This window comes from Lactuca serriola, chromosome 9, assembly GCF_051521515.1.
Source record: "Lactuca serriola cultivar US96UC23 chromosome 9, Lser_US96UC23_V15, whole genome shotgun sequence".
NCBI classification, from domain to species: domain Eukaryota; kingdom Viridiplantae; phylum Streptophyta; class Magnoliopsida; order Asterales; family Asteraceae; genus Lactuca; species Lactuca serriola.
In genome coordinates this window covers 187052510-187070424 of record NC_136416.1, presented here as the reverse complement: position 1 = coordinate 187070424, position 17915 = coordinate 187052510, and the positions used below count along the sequence as shown (strand labels likewise).

The 17915-nt window shown below is 43.0% G+C and overlaps 1 protein-coding gene across 1 annotated transcript; it reads right to left on the bottom strand.

Moving 5' to 3' along the window:
- Positions 1 to 3006: 3006 nt before the first annotated feature.
- On the bottom strand, positions 3007 to 4525 carry LOC145073496 (cytochrome b561 and DOMON domain-containing protein At5g35735-like). The gene is made up of 2 exons (XM_079020042.1): positions 3854 to 4525; positions 3007 to 3751 (listed from the first exon to the last, which is right to left on the bottom strand). The coding sequence occupies exons 1-2, from the start codon at positions 4463 to 4465 to the stop codon at positions 3185 to 3187; spliced, it is 1179 nt and encodes a 392-aa protein (XP_078876168.1). The 5' UTR covers positions 4466 to 4525; the 3' UTR covers positions 3007 to 3184.
- Positions 4526 to 17915: the final 13390 nt, after the last annotated feature.

Sequence of the window (17915 nt, the reverse complement as noted above, 5' to 3'; positions counted from 1 at the left end):
GATCATGAATTATATCAACAAACAATTTGCACACAATTCCTATGATCTAGCAAAACTCATAAGCATGATCATTCATAATCAACAATTTTCAAGAATAACATGAACACATATAAACTTGAAACTTTTATTATAGCATTGAAATTGGTTTAACATAATCATTACCATATTCAAAACAAGTTTTATAAGCCCAAAATAGTCAAAGGTAATGATTCTAGACCAATTCCAGCACCAAAACTCGAAAATATGATGTTTGGGGGTCCAACTCGTCGAGTGCATGAACAAACTCGGCGAGTTGGATGCATTTTGCCTTGGACACCTCGAGTCCCTTCATGGACTCGGCAAGTCTGCTGGGCAGACAGCACCAAAAGTCAATTTTTAAGCAGTTTAAGCAAGTACAACAAGAAAACAAGCCTAGGCTCTGATACCACTGTTGGTGGTTTTGAGCAATCTAACACTCCTAAGTGTACATGCAACCCTAAATACCTTGGATCTATGTTTTCTCTATTATACATGCAAATATCAACTTTCCAAGGTATTGTTCTATTCTAGCATACAAAACTTTGAATAACACAAGTTAGAATAACATACCTTTTGTTGGTGCTTGTCTTCATGAAGCTTGAGTGCCTAGTGCCCCAAGTGTGACACCTCAAATGGTTCACACAACACCATAAGCACTTGGAATAACTTAGAGAGAAATTAGAACAATTCAAGAATCGGCTTGCCCTCCATGCCTATCATAGTTGCCCGATTTTCCCAAGAAAGAGACCATTATATAGTGTGTTACAATTAGGGTAAACCCTAATTGTCATGGCTATCCATTTCCATGGATCCATGGGTTCAAATACACCATGGAGCATCCAATGGGTTTTAGCCTAACTTGATAATCCATGGAGCATTAGCCCACTATATAAGTATGGATGATTTACACAATCAACCCATATATTTAATTAGTCTTCTTTTGATCACATAATTAATTCTAAATTAATTATTGATCAATACTAATTAAATAATCTTATTAATATATTAGAACTTATAATATATTAATAAACCTTAAGTGTTATTTCTCTCATTTTAGTCTATCCAAGTGCATGATGCCATGCAACCCAAATGGACCATGCCGGGTCGGGTCAAGTCTTACTAATTATACTATGGGTCCAATCAACCATCGGGTTGGAATACCCGTGGCCCTCAACTATCGAGTTGGAATGCCAACATACCGTAACATATATACAAATAATCAGCATGTACTGGGCCCACAATTTTACAGACTCGATTACCCCTAGGCCTAAAGTGTGAGTCTGGATTGCCTTCCGGGCCTACATCTCACATCTGGATTTCCATGGAGCCTAGAGTACGAGTCTCCATCAACTCGTATATGGAATGCTCCCGAGCCCACAGTAGGAGTCTCCCTTAGTTCGTATTTGGAATGCTCCCAGGTTTGTTGGTTACTTCACGGAGCAATTTCACCTCAACCCATCCCACATAATATGTCGACATATAACACAACTAATACGTATACAAATAATCACATCATACTACAGGTAGTCCTACAGATCTACCTAACTGGCACAACAACTAGCATGCAGACAGTTAGACCAACTATAGGTCACTAAGCATAACCACATCCGATCTACCAGGATACCGATCTAACAGATCATACTAGCATATAGCCATCATATCTACCAGGATACCGAGCTAACATATCACAATAGTAACTATCTCAAATAACAAATCAAAGGGACGACCTTGGTGCCTTAGACCCTTGAGTATAGTGAGGATAACTCACCTTGCAATGTCGGACGGAACCACGAAATCACACTCCCGAAACACTGCCCCAAACTCCAACACCTATAACCATCAATGATCCAATTCATAAATATATGCTTACCAATTACTCTCAAAAGTCAAACTAGTCAACCCTTGGTTCGAGGTCAAACTCAACTGTCAAGGTCAGCAGTCCATGTTGACCTCAACTCGTTTCAGCTACTCGCCGAGTTCCTTGCATAACTTGCCAACTCGCCGAGTCACCATGCCACTTGCCGAGTCCAAGACAATCTTCATCAGACTCACCGAGTTGTTCATCCAACCCGTCGAGTTCATGACCATCTTCATATGACTCGCCGAGTTCTAGAAAGTAGCAGACTTAAGAAGAAAGAGATGGTGATTTATGCTTACTGTTTACCCAAAGATTATGATTTAATATGGTGGGATACCTTATATGAGACCTTGGGAAAGAAGACAGTTTAGAAGTGGTTTATAAGTGGTCTTGGGAAGAATTTGCTAAAAGGTTGAAAGAAAAATTTAGCAGCCCAAAAATTTCAACAAATATAAACCTTTCAAAAGTGACTCATTTATTAATAAAGCTTTTTACAAACTATTATTTTCAAAACATTATTTCAAAAGAGTCTTCCAAGATCCAGTCAGTTGTAAAACCAAGGATGTGTATGGTCATGCTTTCGCCCTACCACTGTCCACTGCGGTACCTGAAAGCATAAACCAAACTGTAAGCACGAAGCTTAGTGAGTTTCCAAAGTACCGACACATAAACAAATAACATATTAAAGTAACAAGATGTACTAGGTCCACAGCTAAAAGACTGGACTACCCCTAGTTTGAGAAAGAGTTTTCACCCTAACAAATTTAATCAGGGGCGGATTTAGGGGGGGGGGGGGGGGGTCCAGGGTGGCACCGACAACTCCTGACTTTTCCGGACGCAGTGGAAAAATTTTCGACAATTTTTATTTTTTCAACTATCGTCCAACCTCTTACTTTCCCTTACAACCCCTACTGTAAAATCCTACGTCCCTAAATTTAATGCATTATGGATGCTCTAAAAGTATTCAAAAAATTATGGATGCCCTAAAAATATTCAAAAAATTCGATGTTTTTTTGTACATAATGTAATATCAAAAATTTTGGAAAAATTGGTTAGGATGTAAATATTTTTTTATCAAATGTGTTTAAAAATCCATAAATTTTCAAAGTAAATCTCAACATACAAATACATTTGTATCTAGATTATACTATTATGTATACAGTAAAAAATTACAACCATGAGAAAAAAGAATATAAATACCAACAATAATCAACCTCAACAATAACAGATGTATAAACATGAACTATCACTACCACCCAAAACTGGGAGCAACAACCAAGTCATGAAGCTCCGCCGTCCTCCACGCCCTTACGCCGGCTGGCCATGGCTGTGACCATAACCGTTCGCTCCATGAGCGCCGTTCACCTGCTTCTCCTCCTTCTTCCTGTTCAAAACAATGAACCACGTAAAAGCTTCCAAGATGGCTGCAATGGCGCCGAGGGATATAAGAACACCGATGTAAGCATGCTTCCATTTCTTCTCCGGATCCAAAATATCGAGTCCTTTAAAGACGTTGATGATTGCGAGAGTGATGACGGTGTACCCAACGCCGCCATGGTAAATGTTCCAATACTTCCTGTATTTGTTATCAGGCTTCGGCCTCAACAGCAGCGCAAATACCTGTAGAGTTCCGAGGACAAAGAGGGTGATCCCGATGTTCCGGTGAGAAGTGTACTTGATACCCTCGGAGTCGCTGCCGAGTTTCAGTCCGGTACCCCATCCGGCGACTCCGACGCCGTAGGCGGTGGCTTGACAGGCGATGTGAATGTAAAACCAGGCGGGATTAGCGACCTTGAATACTTTCACGTAACGCGCCACCATGGCTCCCATCGGCATAAGTATTCCCCAACTCACAGCGTTTAACACTCCATGCGTCTGTCAAATTAACGAAACATAATTTAATCAATCACCTGTACCTTGTGCGTATTAAATGTTAAAAGAGATAACACATCACAGAACTCAAGAAGAAAAGCTTACGTTTCTCCGGTGAAGCAGTGAACCACCAACGGGGGCGCCGGCACCAGTCTGACCGGTGATGAAATCCACCGTTCCTAACGAGTTTCTGTTCTCAGAACCCAAAGCATGAGCACCCGGAGCTCCGTTAGAAACCGGACCCGACTGCCAAACCTGATTAAAACTCGTTCTCCCGCCAGGCAAAACCAAAGTCGCATGAATCAAAACATCGCCGTTCACCCTCTCCGCCCTGATCGCCGGCACGGCGAAGTTCAACGGAGACTGCTGCAGCCCGGTGCCGTAGCTGGTCACCGCCGATGTATAGCCTTGAACCGATCCGTTTGAGTTGGGTAAAGCAACTAGAGCTTGAGCTCCAAGCATACCCGACCCGTTTATGTTCAGAGCCCAAGCCACCCACGTCGACGTTGAAACTCCGGTGTGCCGGTAAACCACATCGACGGTGCCGTTGGTCGGGTGGTAGTTCCAGTGAAGATTCGAGTTTTGAACAGGTAAACTCACACACGTTGCATAGATTTCGTTGTTTCTGAAGTTATAAGAACTGCAATCTTGTTGAGCTAAAGATACGATCGAATTTGATATCAAAATGCAAAAAAGAAAGTGTACAAATTTTCCCATTTTTGAAACTTTTGATGATCAAAATCGAGTATTTCTGAGAGATAAAACAAGAACTTGGGAAGCTTTTTATAAAGCAAAAATGGAGTTGACTGATTCTTTATTGTTACGAATTAGAAGACACCTCGAAGGTTGATGTGTCATGTGTGTGCTACTTGTGTTTTTTTTATATTATTTCATATGACCAAATATTTGGTATGAATGCTTTATATTATTACTTTTTTTAATTATTTTTTAACCAAAACTTTGGAAATCACTTTCCAAACGCGTAATTTTTTTTGTCGTTTTTTAATCAACCTATATTAATGTTATATTATTATATGATGATTTTGGTAATATAATTCACATACTTTACAAGAATATTGACTATCTGCAAAAATCCGGCTTTTAGAATTGAATTCAATTATTAAAGATTTGTATACATTGATTCAAATGTATTATAAACAAGTTTCGTTCATAGCATAGCGAAGCTGATAAAAAACATGGATCTGCATCATAAAAGGAAACCTTTTGTAATATGAATAAATCTTTAAAAAAAATTATAATTGAGCAAAGATACACGAAGTTTGATTATTGAAATCTTGGTGATGATTATCTCATGGTGACGTAATATTATGTTTACGTTCCCATTTGTTGAAAAATAAATCCAACTACTCCATTTGACGCATCCAACTGCTACGTTGTTTATCTGTATTACCAAACCTGCGTATTATTGAATCAATCTGCCACATAAGGGTTGGGTTTGCTTCGAGGTTTGTGTTTTAACAAATATAAAACGATAGCACTTGAGGCAAACATGTGTTGTAAATAAATTCAATTGATGTATTCTTTGTAGAAAGTTCAAAGAAGCACATGGAACTTGGAACAATTCAATTATGATTTCTAAATAATATCATTTATAAATATACAATTATGATTTCTAAATAACGTTATCTCTATATTACTAAAAGACTAGTCTTTTTGCCAAGTGTCATAATATTATAACTCCTAATTAATATGATGCCACTTGTCATTCCATTAATTCTCTATTTTAAATTTATTAAACCTCCTAATTAATGTGATGCTATTTGTCAATCTATTTATTTTTTATTTTAAATTTAAATTTTAAATTTTATATTATTGTTTTCATTAGTTCACAAATAAAAAGAGTCTAATATATATGATAAATTAATTCCACATATTTATTTGAATCAATAATTATAATTTTACATAACTAATAAAAAAATCTTTTAATTAATAATGTATTTAAAATTTTATATAAAATAATTGATTAATAATTTTGAACTTTTTACTATGAATATAATTAATTTTGTAACCGTGATTTCCACGGGTTATAAACTAGTTTATTAATATACAAAGGCATAAAATTGTTATGAACTATATGTGAGGGAGGAGCTGATGAACAGATCGGCTGGTCCCTGGTTTTTGTTGACCATGGCAGTTTTAGTCCACTTTTGATTTTTTTTTGTTTTTGTCTTTTTAAAAGAAACGATTTTTAACATATTGGGCAAAGCCCAGATCATCAACTAGTTTGGAGAAATTCATAAACATGGCCAAAGGGAATGAGAAAAGATAAAATTTTGTATTTGGAACTTTTTTTTAAAAATATATTGTAAATAAGAATAAATTTTTAGGTTATTTGTATTTTTCTAAATGTTGTAATTTTCGTTAAGGAGAACAATGATTTTAAGTTATGTTTGGTGTAACATCCAGAAAATCAAAGTAATTTTAATTTTTTAAAAGATCACAATAACCATAAATGTTTACAAAACAATTGTTTCAAAAGTATTATTCAATAACCAGAGTGTCCCAAAATCCAAATAACATAAATCTGAAGGATGTACACGATCATGCATTCGTCTTGCTACGGTCATATGAAGTACCTAAAACAATAAAATAAAATTGTAAGCCAAAGCTTACTGAGTTCCCCCAAAGTACCACCACACAAACAAATAACCAGGCAAATATCAGGTCCATTACCATTCGGTTAGATTACCCCCAGCCCACAACCTTTCGGTGAAATGCCCCGACCCACAACCTTTCGATTGGATTGTCAATATATAATGGGTCCACAACCACTTGATTGGATTACCCCCGGCTCACAACCTTTCGATTGGAATGTCCCGGTCTATTGACTCACATCACAAAGCAGTATAGTCTCAACCCCACCATATCATGTCGACATATAGATAACAATTAACATATATCTAGTAATAGATAAACATATAACTAGTCAGCAGTCAAACAGGCAGATCTACATATCACTACCGCATGGTAACATCCTCTTTACCAAGATACAGATCTAACAGATCAGTATAGCATAATGACATCTTATATACTAGGATAAACAATCTAGTGGATCGACATTGGTGCCTTCGACCCATGAGTACAGAAAAGACAAATCACCTCTCAGTCTAAAAAGATATATGATCAACATTTTGCTCTGAATACGAATTCTACCGATCACCTTTACAACAAACAGTGACCAAATCTCAGTCCACATCTCAAATACCCAAAATACCCTTAGGTCAAACTTGGTCAAAGTCAACATATATAGTCCCTATATCGTGGCCACAATCCGACAAAACAGGCAGGTCTTGACCAAGTCACCACATCATGGTAACCTTAACCACATCGTGGTGATGAGTCTGAACAACTTAAAACATTATGTTGTTTCCTTCAACTATCTGAGTTCCCAAAGCTTAGATCTGGTCCTTCCTATGGTCTTTATAGGTAAAGTTTCCAAATTTATCCCTTAAAACCCTCCATAAGCCAAAGTCCCAACCCTAACCTCTAATGGTAGCATAAGGCATCAAGACTCTTATTAAGCACCCAATCCCTAGATTTGCACCTCCAAAGTTTCCAGAAGGATTTCATGCTCCCAAGGTACCTTAAAAATTATGGCTTTATGGACATGCATGTCCAATGCATGCCTTTTTCCATTTTTTGTCAAAAAATAGGGTTTTATGACCAAACCTCTATGCATGACATCAAAACCCGTTTATAAGTCAGATCCAAGACACTAAATGCTCTACTTGATTTGGAGATTCATAAAGTTGCAAACTTTATGAGATCCTGTAACATTCGGTTTCCCAGGTATTATATTTTGTTCTTTTATTTTTGGGTGTTTAGGGGAGACTCGGCAAGTTGGCGTCTAGACTCGCCGAGTATGGTCGCGGATTCGTATGCGAGTTCACAGCTGGACTCAGCGAGTTCATGAGTGGACTCGGCGAGTCCATGCTGTTTAATGAAACCCTAATTTATAGGATTTGAGACCTATTTAAAGGGTCTTAGGGCCGTCATTTGCAGCCACCAACCCCCAGAGAGAAACCCTAAGAGATCTAGAGCATTTGTGATGAAGGAGAGGCCATTCTTGAACCTTTTTTGGGTGTTTTTGAAAGAAGGAAGTGTTCAAGGCAAGAGGAGGCTGAAGGAGGTGCGATTTTGGTGGTTTTTGAGCTCATAGAGATTGTATTGAGGTATTATTCTCGGACCTTCTTCAGTTTTTGGTGTTGATTCTTAGTGTTAGGGTTTTCTAACCCTTTTAGAGGTTAATTAAGTGGAGCATTTGGTCCCTTCTTGAGTTTGTGTTCTGGATCTGGACCCAAAGAGGTCTAGAGGCCTTAACCCTTGGAGCTTTATGAGTCCTTTTGGGAGCCATGAGCTAGGAATGTCATTTTTGGGGCTAAATCACCATTTTGGACCATTTAGATGTTATATGAGTGCCAAGGTCCGAACTTTACATGATTATCATGCTTGGGGAGGCCAGATCTATGATTGTATGGAACAGATCTGACCTCAGGAGTTGTATACATGAACTCGCCGAGTCCGAAGAACAGACTCGGCGAGTAGTATGAAGGTTTCCCGTTAATCACTCAGTGAGTGGACTTGCCGAGTTGGGGAGTAACTCGGTGAGTCAGGGGAGTCTGAGTTCAAGTTGGAAGTCGCCGAGTTGTTCTTGAGATTCGGCGAGTTGAGTCGGGGTGGCCCCGCGATTCATGCCAGGTGGAACTCGTCGAGTCAGGGGAAGTACTCAACGTGCCAAGAGAGGGACTAAGAGAGTCAGTAGACACGTGTGGACTCGCCGAGTCGCCCTAGTGCACTCAACGAGTCGGGTCAAAGTTTGACCGTTGACCTTGTTGACTTTTAGGGTTGAGTACAGTTGTATTTAGAGAGTATTTACTTTATGTGATTAGGCGGAGGCTAGATCACATTTCTACCGAGTCACATACTTACCAAGACATCGAGGTGAGTCTTCCCACTATACGTTACCTAGAGTGGTATTATGTGTTGACCAGAGGGTCTTATGTGTTACGTATGAGTTTATGTGCTATGTGATATATGTATGTGTATGATGTTATAGACCGGACCGGAGGGTCCAACGAGCTATGACCGGACCAGAGGGTCCAACGAGCTACGGGATTGGAGGGTCCCGCTAAGACACATCGACCGGAAGGTCGTATTATAGCCTTGAGTGGTGTATATGTTGTATGCGGTATTTTGGGGAACTCACTAAGCATTTATGCTTACAGTTGTTGTGTTATGTGTTTCAGGTACTAGTGATGAGCGTGGGAAGGCGCCAACATGATTCGTACACACTTGTGGAGTTTATGTTTGAGATTCTGGGGAGATGTGTTGTGATGATAACAATTGATACAATGTGTTTTGACAATATTTTATAAGTAAATGTATGTTTTAAAAATGAAATTTTTTTTTGAAAATTTACGTTGACAGATCCCATTACTTGAATCCATCAATTCATGGAAAAAGGGGACAAAATCCAAAGATGTAGCAACATGGTAAGAAAAAAGGTTGAATCTTGGACACTCACCAAGGTCCATGGGATATGCAAGCTGGAGAGATGATGTTTTCCAAGCAACCACCACACCAAGAGCTTCCTTCTCCTTTAAAAATAACCAAAAAGCACCAAGAATGAGCCCAAAACTTCAATGGAGGCGAGGGTTAGAGTTTATGAGGTTGGGAGGAAGATGGAGACTGGAAACCTAGCCTTAATGTTCTTTATATAGGGTCCAAGGCCGGAAATTAAGGTTTTCAGTTAAAACACCTACCATGTTGTGGTACCCAAGACCACGTCGTGCGGGTCATTAGAATCCCGCGATTCAAAATGCTTCGCCATGTCGCAGTGATGCTCCACTATGCCAAGGCTACCCCAATTAAAATTTATACATAAAAGCTGATTAATATCTAGACCAGCTGTTATAATTCTCCCCCACATCAATTAGACTTCGTCCTTGAAGTCCGCTGCTGTGAACATGTAACGACCCAATTTTCAAGTCCAAAAATTTTGTTTTTAATAACTGACTCATAAAAACATTCATAAGATAATATTGTGAAATCACATCATCTCATAAAGCACTGTATCATATCTGAAAACCCAAGTCATGAAATTTGTAACAAGTCAGAGTACAATCCCAGAATATCCATAGTGTGGAAAACAAAGAATGTGTGTGTAATGTGCCGCTACCGCGCCAGCTCCTTCCCCTTAGTTGAAGAGGTACCTGAAACCAAAACTGTAAACTGTAAGCACAAAGCTTAGTAAGTTCCCCCATCGTACCACATACCATACAATCACATAGCATACATACAGCCGGGCAATTCTGGGGTGCCCGACCTACCCGGTACGGCCATTCTGGGGTGCCGACCTACCTGTACGGCCATTCTGGGGTGTCGTCCTACCTGTGTCAAGCCATTTTGGGGTGATGACTTACCCATGTCAAGCCATTTTGGGGTGCTGAACTACCCACCGGTCCTAACAACCGACCCTCGGGGACTATTCCACCCCCACTGCTACTATTATATATATATATATATATATATATATATATATATATATATATATATATATATATATATATCATAACATAAACATACTATCAGACATATCTGGGGTGTCCGAACTACCCTCCGATCCTAACAACCGAACTTGGGGACTATTCCCCTCCTACTACCACTATCACATATAACATATCATGTTGGCATATAAACATATCATCACATACTGTCAGACATATATGGGGTGTCTGACCTACCCTTCGGTCCTAACAACCGAACTCTACTACTATGACATATAACATATCATGCCAGCATATAACATATCAGGTAGTTGCAAACCTAGATGATATCATAAAGACAATCATCTAACATACAACTCCTACTGGTGGGCCGACATTATGGCCGTAGACCCACCGCTACTGGAAGGTAACTCACCTTGTATGAGTAGCTGCTGATAATATGTGCGGGAAACCTCCATCTGTTGCTGCTCCGGTAATCCTCCGGCTATAATCCCCACAAAACACTCAGTCAGAAACTGATATCTACTCTTAGGGTAAAATGACTATTTTACCCCCAATCATGTCCAAGTCAAAGTCAACTGCCAGTTGACCCGACTCACCGAGTTGGGCCGTCAACTCGTCGAGTCCCTAACCCTTTACCCGTCCTTATCCACAATTCGACTAGTTGAGTTTGGCAACGACTCGACGAGTTCCTCCTCTATATGAACATCGAATGAACCTTCATCTGACTCGCCGAGTTGTATGAACAACTCTTCGAGTTCACCTTCATCTGATGAACAAGTTCTGACCTTGACTCGCCGAGTTGTATGAACAACTCGTCGAGTTCATCTTCAACCATAAGGAGATTGCCTTGGACTCGCTGAGTCTGTTCTAGCACTCGTCGAGTCCCATGAACTCCAGGTCTAAGGCTAAGTCCAATACATTGGGTCACTCCTTCGGACCTTCTAAAACCCTTCTAACACCCAACTGAGCTCTTTTGACCCTCAACAGATAAAGGACTCTATGCCTTGGACTCGTCGAGTCCCAAGAACGGACTCGCGTAGTCGATAACGTCCACACTCTAAATCCTCGATTTTTGATGTACAACCTTTGACCAAAAGATAGATCCAAGCCCCTAAGCTCGATCTAGCACGTAAAGTTTCAAACTTTACGTGCATGCATGGGACTTTTGAGCCTAAAAGGCTCTAAAATGGCTCTTATGTTGCATGGGACCTTCCCTGGGTGCAAAAGCAACCCAAATCTGTCTTGTGACTCCTCCCAAGACTTAGATCTGAAGTCTTGACACCCAACCATGTTTGCAATCATGGTTGGCTACCTCATATGGCTTAAAAAGCCCTAAATCTTCCCCCAAAAGGGATCTAACAAACAATCAAGCAAGGTACATACTTTATACCTTTCAAAGACTGCAAATGATGAACCAAACTTGAATCCTTCAGTCTCCTCTTGATCCTTCTATGCTCTTCCTTCTTTCTTGAGGTCAAAACCCACAAAAAGTCACTCAAAAGCCTTAGATCTTGCACCAAAACACTTAGGGTTTGCTATGGAAGGTTTCTGGGAGCAATAGGGACGAGTGGTGGCTGAAAGAGATGATTAAATAGGGTGCAAACCCTTGGATTAGGGTTTTTGTCCAGTCAGAGCCTACTCGTTGAGTCCAGGACCCGACTCGATGAGTCCATCACTTAAATCCTGCGTCCCTTCCTGCTTCTACTCGACGAGTTGGTCCATCAACTCTCCGAGTCCTAGGCCAAAAATGCAAAATACTTAAATAAAAATACATACCAAGAACCAGGTGCTACAAATCTCCCTCACTTATTTTAGACTTCGTCCTCGAAGTCTGCTGCTTGTTCCTGGAGCAAGTTTGGGTAATGCTCCATCATCTAATCCACCGGCTCCCAGGTCCATTCCGAGCCTTTCCAGTGCTTCCATTCCACCTTCACGAGCTCCACCCTCTTGTTCCTCAGATCCTTCGACTTCCGGTCGAGGATTGTCACAGGTCGCTCGATGTAATTCGGGCTGTCATCAACCTGAATATCCTCTAAGGGTACCACTGTTGAGTCGTCGACCAGGCACTTCTGCAGCTGGGAGACGTGGAAAGCGTTGTGGATATGGCTGAGTTCAGCTGGCAGATCCAACATGTATGCCACCTTACCCACCGGGCTAAGACCCTAAACGGTCCAATGTACCTGGGGCCCAATTTTCCCTGTTTCTTGAATCGGATGACGCCCTTCCATGGCGACACCTTCAGGAGAACCATATCCCCGACCTGGAACTCCAGGTCTGATCGGCGCACATCAGCATAACTTTTCTGCCGACTCTGAGCAGTCTGAAGCCTGCTCCGGACCTGTTGAATCCTTTCTGTCGTCTTAAGAACTACTTCGGTGCTCCCCATTACCCTCTATCCAACCTCGCCCCAACATATCATGGTCCTGCACGTCCTTCCATACAACATCTCGAAGGGAGGGCGGTTAATGCTCGCATGATAACTATTGTTATAGGAGAACTCTGCCAATGGAAGGTAGGTATCCCAACTACGTCCGAAGTCCAACACGCATGCTCGCGGCATATCCTCCAGGGTCTGGATGGTCCGCTCACTCTGGCCATCCGTCTGCGGGTGAAAGGCGGTGCTAAAATGCAGACGAGTACCCAGCTCGTCATGAAACTTCTTCCAAAACCTGGAAGTGAACCGCACATCCCTATCTGAAATCACCAAAATTGGCACCCCGTGCCACACCACTACCTCCTTAATATAGATATCGGTCAACCTTTCGGCCGAAATACTTTCCTGAATCGGGATAAAATGGGCGCTCTTGGTCAATCGATCGATGATGATCCAAATCGAATCCACTCCCCGCACGGTCCTGGGAAGCTTTGTGATAAAATCCATCGTAATGTCTTCCTATTTCCACAGTGGGATATCCAACGACTGCATCTTGCCGTGTGGCCTCTGGTGCTCGGCCTTGACCTTCCTGAAAGTCAAGCACCACTCCACGTACCATGCTACATCCCGCTTCATGCAGGGCCACCAATAGTCCAGACGAAGATCCCTATACATCTTCGTCGCCCTGGGATGAATGGAGAATCGAGATTTGTGCGCCTCCTCCATCAGAATCTGGCGCACACCCACGTAGTACGGCACCCACACCCTGTGGTGTAGGGTCAACAACCCTCGGCTATCATAATCGAAGGAGGAAACCTGGCCTACAATCCGCTCACTCTTCCGATGTTCCTCCTTCATGGCCTCCTGCTGAGCCTCTCGAATCTGCTCCAACAGTGGAGTCACCACTGTCATCCTCAGACATATATCCCTGATTGGCGCTGCCTTGCGGCTAAGCGCGTCGGCCACCACATTGGCATTTCCCAGGTGGTAAAGGATCTTGCAATCGTAATCCTTCACCACATCCAACCACTGATGCTGCCTCATGTTTAGACTCGACTGATCCATGAGGTACCTCAAACTCTTGTGGTCCGTGTAGATGGTACAACGAACCCCATAGAGGTAATGATGCCAAATCTTGAGGGCGAACACAACAGCCCCCAACTCTAGATCATGTGTCGGGTAATTCGCCTTGTGAGGCTTCAACTGCCTCGAAGCGTAGGCGATGACATCCCTCTCTGCATCAGTATTGCGCCCAAACCCGAGATGGACACATCGCAGTATACAACAAAATCCTCCATGCCCTCTGGCAGGGCTAAGATTGGCGCCTCGCACAATCTCCGTCTCAGTGCCTCGAATGCGGCCTGCTGTACAGGCCCCCAACGAAAGACCACGACTTTCCTCATTAGCCTGGTCAGGGGTACGACTATCTTGGAGAAATCCTGGATGAATCTCTGATAGGAGCCGACTAATCATAGGAAACTCCGAATCTCAGATGGAGACCTCGGAACCTCCTATCTCATCACAGCCTCCACTTTGGCCGGGTCCACCGATATCCTGTTCTGGTTGACAAGATGCTCGAGAAACTGCACCTCGCGTAACCAGAACTCACACTTGGAGAACTTAGCACACAAGTTCTCCCTTCTCAAAGTCTCCAGAACCTCTCGCAGATGCTCCTCGTGCTCCTCCTACGTCTTGGAGTAAACCAAGATATCATCAATAAACACTATCACAGACCGGTCTAACATCGGTCTACACACGCGGTTCATGAGGTCCATGAACGTGGCAGGAGCATTGGTGAGCCCGAAGGGCATTACCACAAACTCGTAGTGACCATAGCGCGTCCGGAACACAGTCTTCTACACATCCTCCTCTCTGAACCTCATATGATGATATCCTGAACGTAGATCAATCTTGGAGAACCAAGATGCTCCCTGTAGCTGGTCAAAGAGGTCATCAATCCTCGGGTGTGGGTAACTGTTCTTCACCGTTACCTTGTTCAGCTCCCGATAATCTATACACATCCGATTGCGACCCGTCCTTCTTCTTCACAAACAGAATCGGGGCTCCCGTGGGAGAGCTACTCGGTATAATGAATCCCTTGTCTAACAGCTCCTACATCTTAGGAGGAGCCAACCGATACGGTGCCTTGGCTATCGGAACCGCACCAGGGACTAGGTTGATCATGAACTCCACTTGTCGCTCCTCTAGGAACACATCCGCATGGTCTCACACCGTCAGAACGTCGCTCACCGTCAGCTTACCCGCCTCCCGGGAATCCATGACATAAAGCGACATATCCTGCGCAACCCTGCTGAAGGTAACGCCTCGCCCTCGCTGTTGAACATAAAGCTGGCCCTCGCTGTGGCCTCTTGCCCTGAATCACTAACTCTCCCCCTCCTAGGGTCCTGACTCGCACCAACTACTGTGCGCAATCTATCACTGCTCCATTGGGGCTCAACCAATCCATGCCTATAATCACTTTGTTCCCTCTCAATGGAATAGGAACCAGGTCTACCAGGTAACGCTCATCGAACAATCTCAAAACACAATCTCAGAAGACCTCAGATGCTCGCACTCACCGGTCATCTGCAATCTCGACCTCTAGAGGGCAATCCAACATGCCTGAAGACTCAGGAAACTTCTTGCTAAGCGCAAGAGAGACAAATGATCGGGTAGCACCCGAATGAAACAATACCTGAACTGGGATACCATTCACATGGAACGATCCTAAACAGAGCACATACATTACATATCAAAATCACATCAGCATATCATAAAATCATAAACAAGAAGTCATACCCGTCACCACATCGGGTGTAGCGCATGCCTCCTCGGTAGTCAACTGGAAGGCCCGACTCCTCACCATTGGAGCCTCAGCCTTGGCCTGCCGGCCATCAGTAATCTGCAGGGTCGCTGGAGCCGGCGCCTTCACTAGCATTGCTACTGTCAACTGGGGGCAGTTGGCCTGCTTGTGGCCCCTCTGGTTGCAGTGGAAACACAGCAACTCATAAGTCTGAATAACTGGTGCAGGGGCGGTACAATCCCTGCTGAAGTGCCCCGTCTTGCCGCACTTGTAGCAGCCTGGCGATCCCAATCTACATGCCCCCTCATGTGGCCTGCCGCATTTCCTGCAGCGGTCTGGTCCTGACTGGACTTTTGGCCTACCATCTGATCCCTTGGGCTTCTTCCTCAAAGCCCCGGTCGTCGTCCCTTCCTCTACCTTCCTCTTCCAGACATGCTCCAAATCGATCTCCTTCTCCCTTGCCCTGGCAATCATGGAATCCAGGGTAAGGCAAGCTGAAAAGCTAACATGCTCCCGAATGTCTGCTCGCAGCATGTCATGATAGAGGGTCCTCCTCATATCCTTATCTCCCGCATACTGGGGCACCAACAACGCCCTCTCCTGGAACTTGGCGGCGATCTCCGCCGCAGTCTCCATAGTCTGCCTCATGTCCAAAAACTTCCTAGTCAGCTGCTAAAGCTCTACAGCTGGTGCAAATTTTTCCCTAAATCTGGTCACCAAGTCTGACCAGGTCATAGCCTCAACAGCCCAGGCTCCCAGAGAGTCACCAACCAACTCCCACCAATCTCTATCCCTGTCTCTCAAGCTTCCTGCTGCATATCTCACCTTCGACCCCTCCGGGCAAAAGCTAGTCAACTGTGCAGACTCAATGTCTGCAATCCATCATCTGGCAGCAACGGGGTCCTTCGCCCCATGGAAATTCGCTGCACCACTGCCCTTGAAGTCCTTAAAGGACAGTGTGTAGGATCCTGACTGGTTGGTCGCCATGTCACTCCTGAACGCCCTAAGGCGATCCTCCATCAACTCGACAATCCCTTCCTTGATCGACCCAAAGATAATCAGGGTCACCTCAAGGATGCCTATGGTGATCTCTGACGCGATGAACTCGCATAGCCTCTCATCTACTGGCTCGGAACCTGATCCCGAATCCGATCCCTCTCTGGAACTGCCAACTGCTGTCCTGGAACGTAGTACCACCATTCTGGAATACAATATGACAACTGTCAATGATGTTGGTACATCTAGAGGGATCACAACCATCACAAGTTCCTTGGTTTTATCTCAGCCTTCCTCAATTCGAGTACGAATCCTCTACTTTCAGTAGTACGCGCCCATACTACCTTCCACATCTATATGTACTTTCTTCAAGGACTGCCTTGACTCCACTAAGTCCCTTTTACCACTGCTGATCTCTGCTACTCTCATCCTAGGCTTACCTTAGAGAAAATCTCTAACTCCACCCAAACCGGTCCTTAGCTGCTGAAGGCCTCCTTATGATGCCAATTAGCCATCACCTAAAAACCATCACATATAACAAGGCTCAGATAATCCTTCAAGTAAAAGACTCGTCCCTACAATGGTTAGACTCAAACGAGAGCTGCGCAATAGGGCGAAATCCAGCACTCTGAGATTATTCAATCCTAATCACATGTGACACGACGTACTCACCTAATGGCTAACTCCCATCATTTAGAGCCCTACAAGCACGGAGCAAGTAGTATTTGGACACAGGAAACTACTCAAGCAACTCTATTCTCCTAATCGAGAAACTGTACCAGCATATAATGTTGAGCTCATACTACCAGGCATAACCTAAACAGACTATCTTATTACTGTCTACTCAATACTAGCATGCAATTCTCATAAGTTGGAGCGCGTAAAGCAGGCACATAGGGCACCACTCCTAAATCCTTAGTCCTATTCTAGCATGCTGTTCTACTGAAATTGATTAACATAATATAAGCTTGTATGGGTACTTTAGGGAATCCTTACTGGAGCTCGGCCGGTCGCGCACATCACACACTTTGTTCTTTCCCAAAACTCTTTTATCTTTGCTTTTAGGAAACCATTTTTCTTGTAAAAATCTTTTAATCCCTCGATTTGAGTCCAGACACCCCCCGAGGGTGTGTCCGAATCCCTCAAACCAGGGCTCTGATACCAACTTGTAACGACCCAATTTTCAAGTCCGAAAATTTTGTTTTTATTAACTGACTCATAAAAACATTCATAAGATAATACTGTGAAATCGCATCATCTCATAAAGCACTTTATCATATCTGAAAACCCATGTCATGAAATTTGTAACATATCAGAGTACAATCCCAGAATATCCATAGTGCGGAAAACAAAGAGTGTGTGTGTAATGTGCCACTACCGTGCCAGCTCCTTCCTCTTAGCTGAAGAGGTACCTGAAACCAAAACTGTAAACTGTAATCACGAAGCTTAATGAGTTCCCCCATC

Coding starts and splice junctions, on each gene's coding strand:
- LOC145073496 (XM_079020042.1), bottom strand. CDS start 4,465: ATGGGAAAATTTGTACACTTTCTTTTTTGCATTTTGATATCAAATTCG. Junction 3,752..3,853: donor CACTGCTTCACCGGAGAAAC/GTAAGCTTTTCT, acceptor TTAATTTGACAG/ACGCATGGAGTGTTAAACGC.